Below are 12,417 nucleotides of genomic sequence, written 5' to 3' on the forward strand. Positions count from 1 at the left end.
AAAATACCTATGCTAATATTAGAATATCTTTTTCTGCCTTTTTGTGACTTTTTCATTTCAAAGTTAAATGATTTGGTGCTTTCCCCTTTACTCTTCAAAACAAAAAAGAGCATTTTGGAAGTCCAGGTGTTCTTGTTTACCAGTATTACATTTCAGTAAGTCCATGTTAGCTGAATTGTCATTTTTAAAGCGTTGTTTATAGCAATAGTTTTTGTGCCTCTTAGGATACAGAATTGTGAAGCTACGAATTAAGAATTACTGCTTATAAGACATATACAAATTGCAGTCAACAGCGCATCTTTATATTTCCCTCCTGATATTTATTTCTCAATAGGGCCTACCTGGTGGCTCAGACGGAATTGAATCTTCCCGCAATGCAGGAGACCGGGTTCAATCCCTGGGTTGGGAAGATCCCCTGGTGAAGGAAATGGCATCCCACTCCAGTATTCTGGCCTGGAGAATTCTATGGACAGAGGAACCTGGTGGGCCAAGTCCATGGGCTGGCAAAGAGTCAGACACCACTGAGCAATCAACACTAACTAATGAAGTTTTTACTGAAAGTAGGCTGTACTCCAACTACTGTAAGCGCTGCAGGGTGGTATCTGTCGACTGCTGTCAACATTAATCATGCTTTCAAACTGATAAAATGTCATCCTTTTGAGTTCTCACAAGGAAGGGGTTCATTTCTTTCAATTTTCAGGTGGTATTTCTTTAGGTCATGGACCCAAATAAAACCCAGTTTTAACATCTTCCTAGAGCAGTACTTTGTGATCTGTAGTTAATCGAGTCCCCTTTGTTGGTTGAATCCACAGATGTGGGACTGCAGATATGGAGGGTCAGCTGTAAAATTATACTCAGGTTTTTGACCAAGAGGGTATGGGTGCCCTTAATTTCCTGTGATTTTAAAGGGTCAGCTGTTGTTGAGATACTTTTTAGTACTGTTTCTTGTTGTCATTTGGGGTGTTTTTTTGTTTGTTTGGGGGGGTTATTTATTTATTTATTTTTGCCTCTATCATAATTCTTCAGTTCAGTCGCTCAGTCGTGTCCGACTCTTTGCGACCCCATGAAGCGCAGCACACCAGGCCTCCCTGTCCATCACCAACTCCTGGAGTTCACCCAGACTCACGTCCATCAAGTCAGTGATGCCATCCAGCCATCTCATCTTCTGTCGTCCCCTTCTCCTCCTGCCCCCAGTCCCTCCCAGCATCAGGGTCTTTCCCAGTGAGTCATGAGGTGGCCAAAGGATTGGAGTTTGGAGCTCAAAGTATTGGTAGGTAGGAGCTCAGTGGATTTGTTACAAAGCCAGCTTAGTTCTTATCCTCAGAAACATTCTTTGGTATTAAAAAAAAACAACATCAATTTTAGGTCACTTTAGCCCTTATACATGTTATAATCCTTATTCAGGTTTATATGTAGGTCTGTAGCCCTTTGAAATTCTTTGGTTGGGGTATGTGTTTTAAGTAGTATTACATACTCCGATAACCTAGTAAGTGTTGAATGGAACTTTACCAAGGTGGGGGAAAAAAATCCCAAGTAGAGGGTCTATGTATAATGATTCTTGGGTTTATATTTACCCAAAGGATGAAGATTTTAAAGTGAATTTTTTAAAGGTCCACTTAGATTTTTGGCTGTTACTTAGAGCTCGCAATTTGCTTCCCATGCTGCCAGAGTTAGTAAGAACTCTTTTTATCTTGTATTTTTTAAGTTATGGTAAAGCCAGAACTAAAAACTGACTGCCATAAACTTTTCAGACATGTGTTGTTTGGCCTATACAGGTTTAAAAATGTTGGAGCCAATGTTTAAAAATATAGAAATTTCCACATAAATATTCAGGCTCTTGGCTCTTTATGGGTAAATCGTGTGACCTGGCAGTTGTGAAGTGGCAGCTGTGGTTGGAGCCTTGTAATGCTGGCTCCCTTCGTAGTGTAAACCCAGTCACAGTAGGCGCCTGTGCACACAGTAGGCGCCTGTGCACACAGTAGGCGCCTGTGCACACAGTGAGCCCTTTACTACTCCACCAATACTGCTGAACCTCTATGTACTGTCTGTTGTAACCACATGAGTTTGTATCCTTGAAAGATATGCTCTTATTGTGGAACAGCTGGGAGGTGCAGGCAAATGTATGTCTGTGTTTGTGACAAACACAGAATGTGAATTCACATATATTCACATTGATGTATGTGCATCATCCATGATCTGACATCCACAACAAACCTGTTAATACTTAACACATCTTTCAAGTGTGTGTGTGTGTGTGTGTGTGTGTGTAGCTATAGCAGTAGATCACTCATCACTATAATCATAATCAAGGTATACTGAATATATCCATTCCCTCCAGAGTTTCCTTGCACCCTGTTGTATTCCTGTCCTCGCCCATGGTTCCTCTAACTAGTCTCACCCCAGGCAACCACTTACCTGTTTTCTGTCCTTATATAAAGTTTGCATTTCCTAGAATCTCACATCTTTTTTAATGTTTGGGATTATACAGTTTTGCTTTTTCCCCTTTTTAGCATACTTTGGAGAGCAGTCATGGGATTGTATTTTTTCTTTTATTTGTTGTCATTTGTGTTCAATGAGTTATCTGTTTCCCTTCCCATTATTCTGCTGGTGTTTTATGTTTTCTTGATTTATACAAACTTTCTGTTTGTTAACATGTCTTTCAACATTTTTAGAAATATTTTCCAGTTTGTAGTGTTCTCCATATAATTGTGAGTTGTTTTAGACATCCAGAAGTTTATCATTTTTGAATGATCAAGTTTTGCAGCACTTTCCTCTGTGAGACTGGATATAAGTGGGTTAGGGAGCCAGAGAGCCCTTATTCTGTATTGGATCGCTTTTCCTCTGTGGAAGTTCTGTGTGTTCAGTGGGGGTTGGGAACGACAGTAACTGCATGTGTCTGTTTAGTTAAGTGCATTTTTTTCTAGAGCTATTACTTGTTCATTGTCAAGCCTTGCAGGTAACTTGCTGAACTTTGACTGTCTTTGTTGTCAAATGGCCTAGTTGATGAGGATTGTAGGCAGTGGCAGGAGTTTCTGCAGCGGAGTGCCTGGGTCTGGTTACTTGGCTGTCTCTGGCTCATGGCTCAGATACTCAGCGTTTGGAAATGTTTCCTGTTTGCTTTCAGGTCTGCTTGGCTTTGAGAAGGAGCTGCAGCACCCCTGTCTCACCGAATAAGGGATGGGCTCAGAGAACAGCGCTTTGAAGAGCTATGCCCTGAAGGAGCCACCGTTCACCTTACCCTCCGGACTTGCTGTTTACCCCGCTGTATTGCAAGATGGCAAACTCGCGTCAGTTTTTGTGTATAAGAGAGAAAACGAAGATAAGGTTAATAAAGCTGCCAAGGTACCTTCATAGGTGACTACCTAATAGCTAGTACTTTTTACTGTCTTCTTGTTTTCTATTTTAAAAAATCATGAAATTAATAAAGTTCCAAGGGGGTAGGTCATAGTAATATTTTCATTCATGGCCTTTGAAAATACAGTTGTCTTTACCTCATGGGAACGTCACCAGCTTGTATCACGAGGTCAAGTACCACAGATGAGCCAAAAGCTTTATGCAACTCAGCGTAATAGCTCTTCTCATCATATTGTATTTTTTTAGTGAGAAAGTTTGGGAGGGGATTTTACATGGCTTACAGAAGATAAAGGGACTTAATTCTAGCTTAGCAAAAATGCTGTAAGTACGGACAACATTTTAATTGGTGTGCTGATGATGGGATGGACCTGGAAATTATATATTTTAGGAACTGTAACTGGTGTGTTTTCCTTTCCTGAGGCATTGTGGTGCTCCCGGAAAGAATGTGAAACTGGAATGTGGGATGGGATGCCCCAGAAAGACTGTGACCTGGGCCCTACTTCTTGCTGAGGGACCCTAGAGCATTAACCTCTAGCAGCTTCAGTTTTATTATTAGGAAGTTCCTCCCACCTCAGGCCTCCTAACTGCTGCTTCTGTGAAGGGCGCCAGTGAGCCAGCGAGCTGGCTGACCTGCTGTCAGGGGATCTTGGGCTGTCATTGGAAAAAATGACTCCACCTCGGAATATAATTCAAGAAAATAGCCCTAAGTATCTTTTCAGATTAGAGAAAAGGAAAGTATTAGCTGATATTTCTTTGTCTAGTTAGCCATTTCCTTGGGTATTCAGGCATTCAGATTATCTTCAGGAAGGTTCTAAAAAGGAAAGCCCTTTCAGATTGATGGATTATCTTTGTTAGACGTTATGGTCTGTATTATCTTGAGTCTCTTTGAACTAACAATAAGAATGAAACATTGATATATATTTCATAAGTGTTAGTCGCTCAGTGTTTGACTCTTTGTGACCACATGGACTGTAGCCCATCAGCTTCCTCTGTCCATGGAATTCTTTTGGCAAGAATACTGGAGTGGATTGCCGTTTCCTTCTCCAGGGAATCTTCCTGACTCAGGGATCAAACCTGGGTCTCCAGAACTGCAGGGAGATTCTTCATTGTCTGAGCCACCCAGGAAACCCTGTATTTCATGATGCTGCTGCTAAGTCTCTTCAGTTGTGTCCGACACTGTGTGACCCCACAGATGGCAGCCCACCAGGCTCCCCCTTCCCTGGGATTCTCCAGGCAAGAACACTGGAGTGGGTTGCCATTTCCTTCTCCAAGGCATGAAAGAGAAAAGTGAAAGTGAAGTCTCTCAGTCATACTTGACTCTTCGTGACCCAATGGACTGCAGCCGACCAGGCTCCTCCATCCATGGGATTTTCCAGGCAAGAGTAGTGGAGTGGGGTGCCATTGCCTTCTCCCCTGCAATGGCAACCCACTCCTGTATTTCATAGATCTGTTTAAATGGTTTATACCTTGATCATGATTATAAAGGGCTATATTATAACATGTAGTGTTAGGAATATAGTTTAGGCATTTTGTCTGTCACACCAGTTCATTATTTGATGTCTCTGATCAGCCTTGAGATTAACAGGTAAGATGGTTCCTAAGGAAAATGTTTTACTCAGAATGCATTTTCCATTAATGTGCTCTGATAAAAAGTGTAGCTGGCTGTTGTATCACTAAGTAATTGTGCTTTTTGGTAAGACCACACATTTGTCTCTTTTCCAGCCCATCTGGGAATTGATAATAATTTTTTATTGTGAGTTTACAAAAGATACAACGCCTTGCCTCCCTGTCTTTTGCTTAGGTGCAGTTAATATCTGACATACTTCCTGTTGTTTTCATCTAATAAGATTGCATATTTTTAAAAAATAACAATTGACTATTACTAGTTAGGCTGCAGTCCATGGGGTTGCTAAGAGTTGGACACGACTGAGCGACTTCACTTTCACTTTTCACTTTCATGCATTGGAGAAGGAAATGGCAACCCACTCCAGTGTTCTTACCTGGAGAATCCCAGGGACGGGGGAGCCTGGTGGACTGAGCGACTTCACTTTCACTTTTCACTTTCATGCATTGGAGAAGGAAATGGCAACCCACTCCAGTGTTCTTACCTGGAGAATCCCAGGGACGGGGGAGCCTGGTGGGCTGCCGTCTGTGGGGTCACACAGAGTCGGACACGACTGAAGAGACTTAGCAGCAGCAACAGTGAGGTACTAGAAATTTATAATCATTTATAAGACCATATGATTTTTTAAATTATGTTAATCTTTATGGTGTATGTAGCATGGAAGTTGAACAACCCAAATCATAAAAGTTTTAAAGGGAAGAAGCAAAACTCAGGCAGTGTTTGACGACTTCCACACTAGGAATTGCAAAACTTGAGAAGGAAGATTTTTTTCTGCCCTTGGTATCTACACATACTCTTCTGAGCCCTGACTCTTCTCTAGTAGTTCATACTTGTCCCTTAGGTTCCTCGGGCTATCATGTGGCTTTGAATACCTGAACCATGAATCTGAGAAATTTTGAAATGGCAACAAAATGATAAGGAGTTTAAATGAAGGTCATAGTACTTGAGAAACGAATGGCATTGCAATAGGTTTTAGAGACTTGGTTTCCTAGATACCTGAAATATTGAAGTGCCATCGTTAGCTTGCTTCCTTTCTCTAGAGATCAGGTTCCTAATCCTACCACTGACATGTCTAATAGCTGTCAATGGTAGGATTACCATTTCAAGCAGATACACAGTGTTTCCTTAGCCAAACATTGTTAGGTAGGGATTATGCTCTTCTAACCATGTTGTAAATAAAAAACAGCAGTCTCAGCACACTGTTTAACCTCTGAAGTCAGATGAAATGCAGGTATAACCTTTGGCCACAAAACAGTATCAGAAATACTTCAAGTCCATCACACCTTCTCATTTTATCCTGAATTCATTAGCTGTTTATACAGCAGTGTAATTTTCTCACTGGGATTATGATTCATTTCTAACCAGTAGCCTGCAAGGGGTGGTAAATCCTGTCAGAACTTGGTTACTCTGTGGTTTGCTATAATATAATGTAAGTGCTTAGTTAGGGCCTCATGGTGAGTGCAGGCTCAAAGAATGGTTCCTAAGTATCTTTCTGTCAGGCAGCCACATCAGAATAGGTATTTAGATGCTGTGTAGGTGCTCTGTGGAGTGCCTTAGGAGACATGCTCTAATTCCAGGGTGGGTTCACGCTGCTGTCGGTCAACATATCTGAGAACCCACATTGTGTGGGCATGAGAGAGAAATAGAAGGACTGATTGCTGTGCTTAAAGGAGCTTGAATTCTTTTTGGGAAATGCTTTACTGCTTTTCCTTATGCTGACATTTTCTTTCTGTTCCTCTCCCTCTCAGCCTTTTTTATGCTATTTATAACCCCATTCTGGTAAATCAACTTCCCTGTATCGTCAGCTTTGAAAAAAATGATTTCCTTCCCTTCATGGTCAAAGTCTGGTTCTCTTACAAGGCTACCAAGCACCACCTGCTGAGAAGAACTTGGAAGTGTTACCCCTCCCTCCGGGTGTTAGGGTCACCAGGTGGCACTGGCCCTCGGCTAGTTCCCACCACAGTTCTCAGACTTCACATTCTCATCCTTTTGTCTCTAAATAGCTGTCAAAACCTCGTCTGAGCTCCAGATCTATTATTTCCACGTGCCTATTCAGTATCTCCTGTTCCCAAAAGCATGCTTTCCAGCATAGAATTCTTTATCCCTTTACCTTCCTGCATTTTATTCTTGGTTTATGATCCTGCCTCCAGACAGTGAACATTTAAAGAGAATGGACTTCTGTCTTTTTCTCCAATTTGAATTTTAGGGGTAGGAGGAAGAATATGTCTCCTTGAAGATTCTTGCTCACTGATTTAGGCATCTTGTTATTTTGTTGTAGTTCTTTAGCAGAGTGACAGTAAAGCTTTCTCCCTGTCTAAAAACTTACAAGTGAATTTAAGCTACAGTTGAGAACTACTTTGTGTTGTTTCCAAAGTGAAGTAGCAAGTTCGAGGTAGAATGGTAATGAAAAGTCAAGCCCCTGAGGCTTGAATTAATTCTCTGAATGGCTGAGTCCTAACTGATTCCTGAATAGTAGGGATACCACACACTTAACATCTGTGTGTGGGCATAGATCGGCAAAATATCTACTACTGCTGCTAAGTCACTTCAGTTGTGTCCGACTCTGTGCGACCCCATAGACAGCAGCCCACCAGGCTCCCCCGTCCCTGGGATTCTCCAGGCAAGAACACTGGAGTGGGTTGCCATTGCCTTCTCCAACGCGTGAAAGTGAAGTCGCTCAGTCGTGTCTGACCCTCAGCGATCCCATGGACTGCAGCCTACCAGGCTCCTTCATCCATGGGGTTTTCCAGGCAAGAGTACTGGAGTGGGGTGCCATTGCCTTCTCCAATCTACTACTACTCATATTTAATAATATAAAGGTCCTCACTCAGAATCCTCGTACCTAGTGGAGTGAATGAGATGTGATCGATACTTGGTAACTTTGCGACAAATGGTTTCAAATAACTCTCATTTGATAGCAGTCACTTTTCTCCACCAGAACAAAAGCATTTTTCTCTTTAATTGATGTTCATTGAGAAAATATCCTAGTTACACTTAGCAAGTACATCTTGTCATTCCATCTGTTCTTTGGAACAGAAGTTTAAATCAAGAAGTATTTCTATTTCATTCTTAACTGCTAACCTTTCCTGTGAATTTATGCATAATTTTATGCATAACTACATGTGCCAAAGAGGAGTGACAATGTTTTTGCTAAGTTAAGTGCCTTATTCAGAATCATGCAAGATTTATTCCATTCTTTCTTCCTTCATTTAAACAAATAAGAAGCCACTTGGGACACCTAATTAGTTAATGAAAAGAGAAAAGTTTTAAAGATGGTTGAATAATGTGCTGGATCATAATACAGTTTTGAATGGATTAGTACCCTGATCCATAATAAACAATTTAATTTTGTTGATCTTGCTTTCTTATTTTTTGCCTTTTTACCTAAACATTTAATCCCCTTAATTATATTCAACTATCTTTAAAGCTTTTCTCTTTTCATTAACTAGAAAACTGATCATCAAATAAAGAATTTGTATCTGCAATTGGATAAAGTGTTTTCTAAATCTCAGTTTGATTCAGGTAGTTGATATTATTCAGGTTTTCTAAGTTTTTATTTATTTAGTTTATATTCTGCTAGTTCTATTGATTTTTTTTTCTGTTGATTGTTGAGACAGGAGCTTTAAAATCTCCAACTCTGATACTATGATTGTGAAATTGTTTTTCCCTTTCATTTTCCCAGTTTTTACTTCATGTGTATCTTGAGTTTCTGCTCTTATGCACATACACATTTATAATTAGTTATGTCTTTTTAATGAATTATCCCTTTTATTCTTTAAGTAATTGTCCCATTTTATCTCTGGCCATACTCTTTGTCTTGAAGTATATTTTGTCTGATAGGAATATATCCATGTCAGCCTTCTTTTGCTTACTAATATCCTTTTCCATCAAATTCATTTATTTTCTATTCATTTACCTATCTCTGTCTTTTGTCTAAAGAATGTCTTCTATAGGCAGCATATAGTTGGATCTTCCTTTTTTTATCCACTCTTAATTGGAGTGTTTAGTTTTTTAACATTTAATGTAATTATTTATCATTTGTTATCTTTTCATCCCCTTCTGATTTTTGTTCTTCCGTTCCCCCTTCTTGTGAATTATTTTAATATTTTTAGTATTCTGTTTTAATGTATCTTGAATGGGGGCTATATATTTCTTTATTTTTTTAAAAATAGTTACACTGAGGACTTCAGTATACATAACTAACTTTTAGTTATGGTTATTAACTGTGGTTAGTTAGTACTAACCACTAATTGTGGTTAGCATTGTACCACAGTCACATAAAATGTAGAAGCCTTGGAATCACATAGATGTCTCCAGCCTCCAACCCTGCTGTCCTTTTGTTACATGTATATTAACTGTATGTGCACAATGTACATCGCACACATGGAAAACCTTACCAGGCAAGTGTTACAGTGCTTACTCTACATACTGCTACTGCTACTGCTAAGTCACTTCAGTTGTGTCCGACTCTGTGCGACCCCATGGACTGCAGCCTACCAGGCTCCTCCGTCCATGGGATTTGCTAGGCAAGAGTACTGGAGTGGGGTGCCATTGCCTTATATATTTTATTTTATTATTTTTTTTTTGGTAATTTTATTTATTTTTTTTCTTTTTTTAAATTTTATTTAATTTTTAAACTTTACAATATTGTATTAGTTTTGCCAAATATCGAAATGAATCCGCCACAGGTATACCTGTGTTCCCCATCCTGAACCCTCCTCCCTCCCCATACCCTCCCTCTGGGTCGTCCCAGTGTACCAGCCCCAGGCATCCAGTATCGTGCATTGGACCTGGACTGGCGACTCGTTTCATACATGATATTATACATGTTTCAATGCCATTCTCCCAAATCTCCCCACCCTCTCCCTCTCCCACAGAGTCCATAAGACTGATCTATACATCAGTGTCTCTTTTGCTGTCTCGTACACAGGGTTATTGTTACCATCTTTCTAAATTCCATATATATGTGTTAGTATACTGTATTGGTGTTTTTCTTTCTGGCTTACTTCACTCTGTATAATAGGCTCCAGTTTCATCCACCTCATTAGAACTGATTCAAATGTATTCTTTTTAATGGCTGAGTAATACTCCATTGTGTATATGTACCACAGCTTTCTTATCCATTCATCTGCTGATGGACATCTAGGTTGCTTCCATGTCCTGGCTATTATAAACAGTGCTGCGATGAACATTGGGGTACACGTGTCTGTTTCCCTTCTGATTTCCTCAGTGTGTATGCCCAGCAGTGGGATTGCTGGATCATAAGGCAGTTCTATTTCCAGTTTTTTAAGGAATCTCCACACTGTTCTCCATAGTGGCTGTACTAGTTTGCATTCCCACCAACAGTGTAAGAGGGTTCCCTTTTCTCCACACCCTCTCCAGCATTTATTGCTTGTAGACTTTTGGATCGCAGCCATTCTGACTGGCGTGAAATGGTACCTCATAGTGGTTTTGATTTGCATTTCTCTGATAATGAGTGATGTTGAGCATCTTTTCATGTGTGTGTTAGCCATCTGTATGTCTTCTTTGGAGAAATGTCTATTTAGTTCTTTGGCCCATTTTTTGATTGGGTCATTTATTTTTCTGGAGTTGAACTGTAGGAGTTGCTTGTATATTTTTGAGATTAGTTGTTTGTCATTTGCTTCATTTGCTATTATTTTCTCCCATTCTGAAGGCTGCCTTTTCACCTTGCTAATAGTTTCCTTTGTTGTGCAGAAGCTTTTAAGTTTAATTAGGCCCCATTTGTTTATTTTTGCTTTTATTTCCAATATTCTGGGAGGTGGGTCATAGAGGATCCTGCTGTGATGTATGTCAGAGAGTGTTTTGCCTATGTTCTCCTCTAGGAGTTTTATAGTTTCTGGTCTTACGTTGAGATCTTTAATCCATTTTGAGTTTATTTTTGTGTATGGTGTTAGAAAGTGTTCTAGTTTCATTCTTTTACAAGTGGTTGACCAGATTTCCCAGCACCACTTTTTAAAGAGATTGTCTTTAATCCATTGTATATTCTTGCCTCCTTTGTCAAAGATAAGGTGTCCATATGTGCTTGGATTTATCTCTGGGCTTTCTTGCCTTATATATTTTAAATAAGAGGGAAAAAAATGGAACCTTCCGCTTTAACCTGATATTTACTATTTCGGATGCTTTTCATGCAATCCTGAAGATCCAGGTTTCCCTTTGTTGTTGTTTCCTTTTCAGCTTGAACTAACTTTAGCATTTTTGTAGAGCAGATCATCTAGCAACAACTTTTCTGTTTTCTTGATCAAAAATGCTTTTAATTTGCCTTCTTTCCTGAAGGGTATTTTTTCTAGGTACAGAATTCAGGTTTGATGATTTTTTTTGTTTCATTGCTTTAAAAATAGTTTCCCTTTATCTTTCAGATTCTGTTTTCTTATGAGAAATTAGTATCATTCAGTTTGTTATCTCTCCACCTGTGTTGTTTTTCTCTAGCTACTTCTAAGATTTTTAAATTGATCTTTGATTTTCAGCAGTTTGATCATAATGTGTTTAGGTGTAGTTTTCTCTGATTTATCTTATTCAGCGTTCACTGACATTCTTAAATCTGTAAACTCAAGTATTTGGCCAAATTTGGGAAGTTTTCAGCCATTATATTTTTTTATGTCCCAATTATTTCTTCTTTTTTTTAAGAACTCCAGTTATGTGCATTAAACTTTTTGTTATTGTCACCCAGGTTTCTGAAGCTCTGACCTTTTCTTTTACTTTTTCTTCTTCGTTCTTTAGATTGGTTAACAACTTTAAGTTCACTGAGTCTTGTCTCTGTCATTATCATTCTGTTATTAAGTTCATCCACTGTATTTTTTTATTTGTAGTATTTTTAATTTATAAAATTTCCATTTAGTTCTTTTATATAACATTCATTTCTCTTCTGAGAGCTTTTAGCTTTCTACTTATTTTATAACTGTTTCCTTTATCTCCAGGCGGGAATGGTGGTGATAGCTGCTTCAGATTCCTTCTGATAATTTCTAGTATCTAGTGTCTGGTCAATCTTGGGGTTGGTATTTGTTGGCTGTTTTTTCACATTTTCATGATTCTTTATCTTCTGAGTGATTTTGGATTGCATCCTGGACATTTTGAATGCCCCGTTGCATAGACTCTTGGTTCTGTTATAATTCTCTGAAGAATGTTGATGTTTTTCGTTTGCAGATGGTCAATTCCCTTGGGTTCAAGCTCCCCGCCCACCTTTTTTTTTTTTAAACTACTCTCCTCTCACCCTTCCTGTGCATGGTAGTTCAAACCTTAGTTCATTTTTCAAAACTTTGCTGTGCTAATTTGGGTCTGTCCTGTGACTGGTTCTGGGGTTAGTCTGAGACCTGTGTGGGTATACAGGTAACTGGGGCCTCTTCTCCCTCCCTCGGCTCTCTCTCCTCTGGGACAGCTTCCTCAGACTCAAACCTGCTTCGGTTCTCCTGGCCACAAAGCTG

At 39.5% G+C, this 12,417-nt stretch overlaps 1 protein-coding gene across 5 annotated transcripts in view; it reads left to right on the forward strand.

Annotated features, from left to right (window-relative positions):
* SCYL3 (SCY1 like pseudokinase 3) overlaps positions 1 to 12,417 on the forward strand; it is a 43,691-nt gene that overhangs the window by 1,740 nt on the left and 29,534 nt on the right. For 2 of the 5 annotated variants that reach the window (XM_006073101.3, XM_025285973.2), the window contains exon 2: positions 3,125 to 3,342. In XM_006073101.3, the coding sequence (XP_006073163.2) occupies positions 3,178 to 3,342 (165 nt within the window). In that variant the 5' untranslated portion in view covers positions 3,125 to 3,177. Of the gene's footprint in view, positions 1 to 1,136; positions 1,271 to 3,124; positions 3,355 to 12,417 lie in introns of those variants that run through there. The other 3 variants (XM_045165737.1, XM_025285974.2, XM_006073102.3) reach the window with 2 other exon arrangements.

This window comes from Bubalus bubalis, chromosome 5 (genome assembly GCF_019923935.1).
Source record: "Bubalus bubalis isolate 160015118507 breed Murrah chromosome 5, NDDB_SH_1, whole genome shotgun sequence".
In the NCBI taxonomy this organism is placed as follows: domain Eukaryota; kingdom Metazoa; phylum Chordata; class Mammalia; order Artiodactyla; family Bovidae; genus Bubalus; species Bubalus bubalis.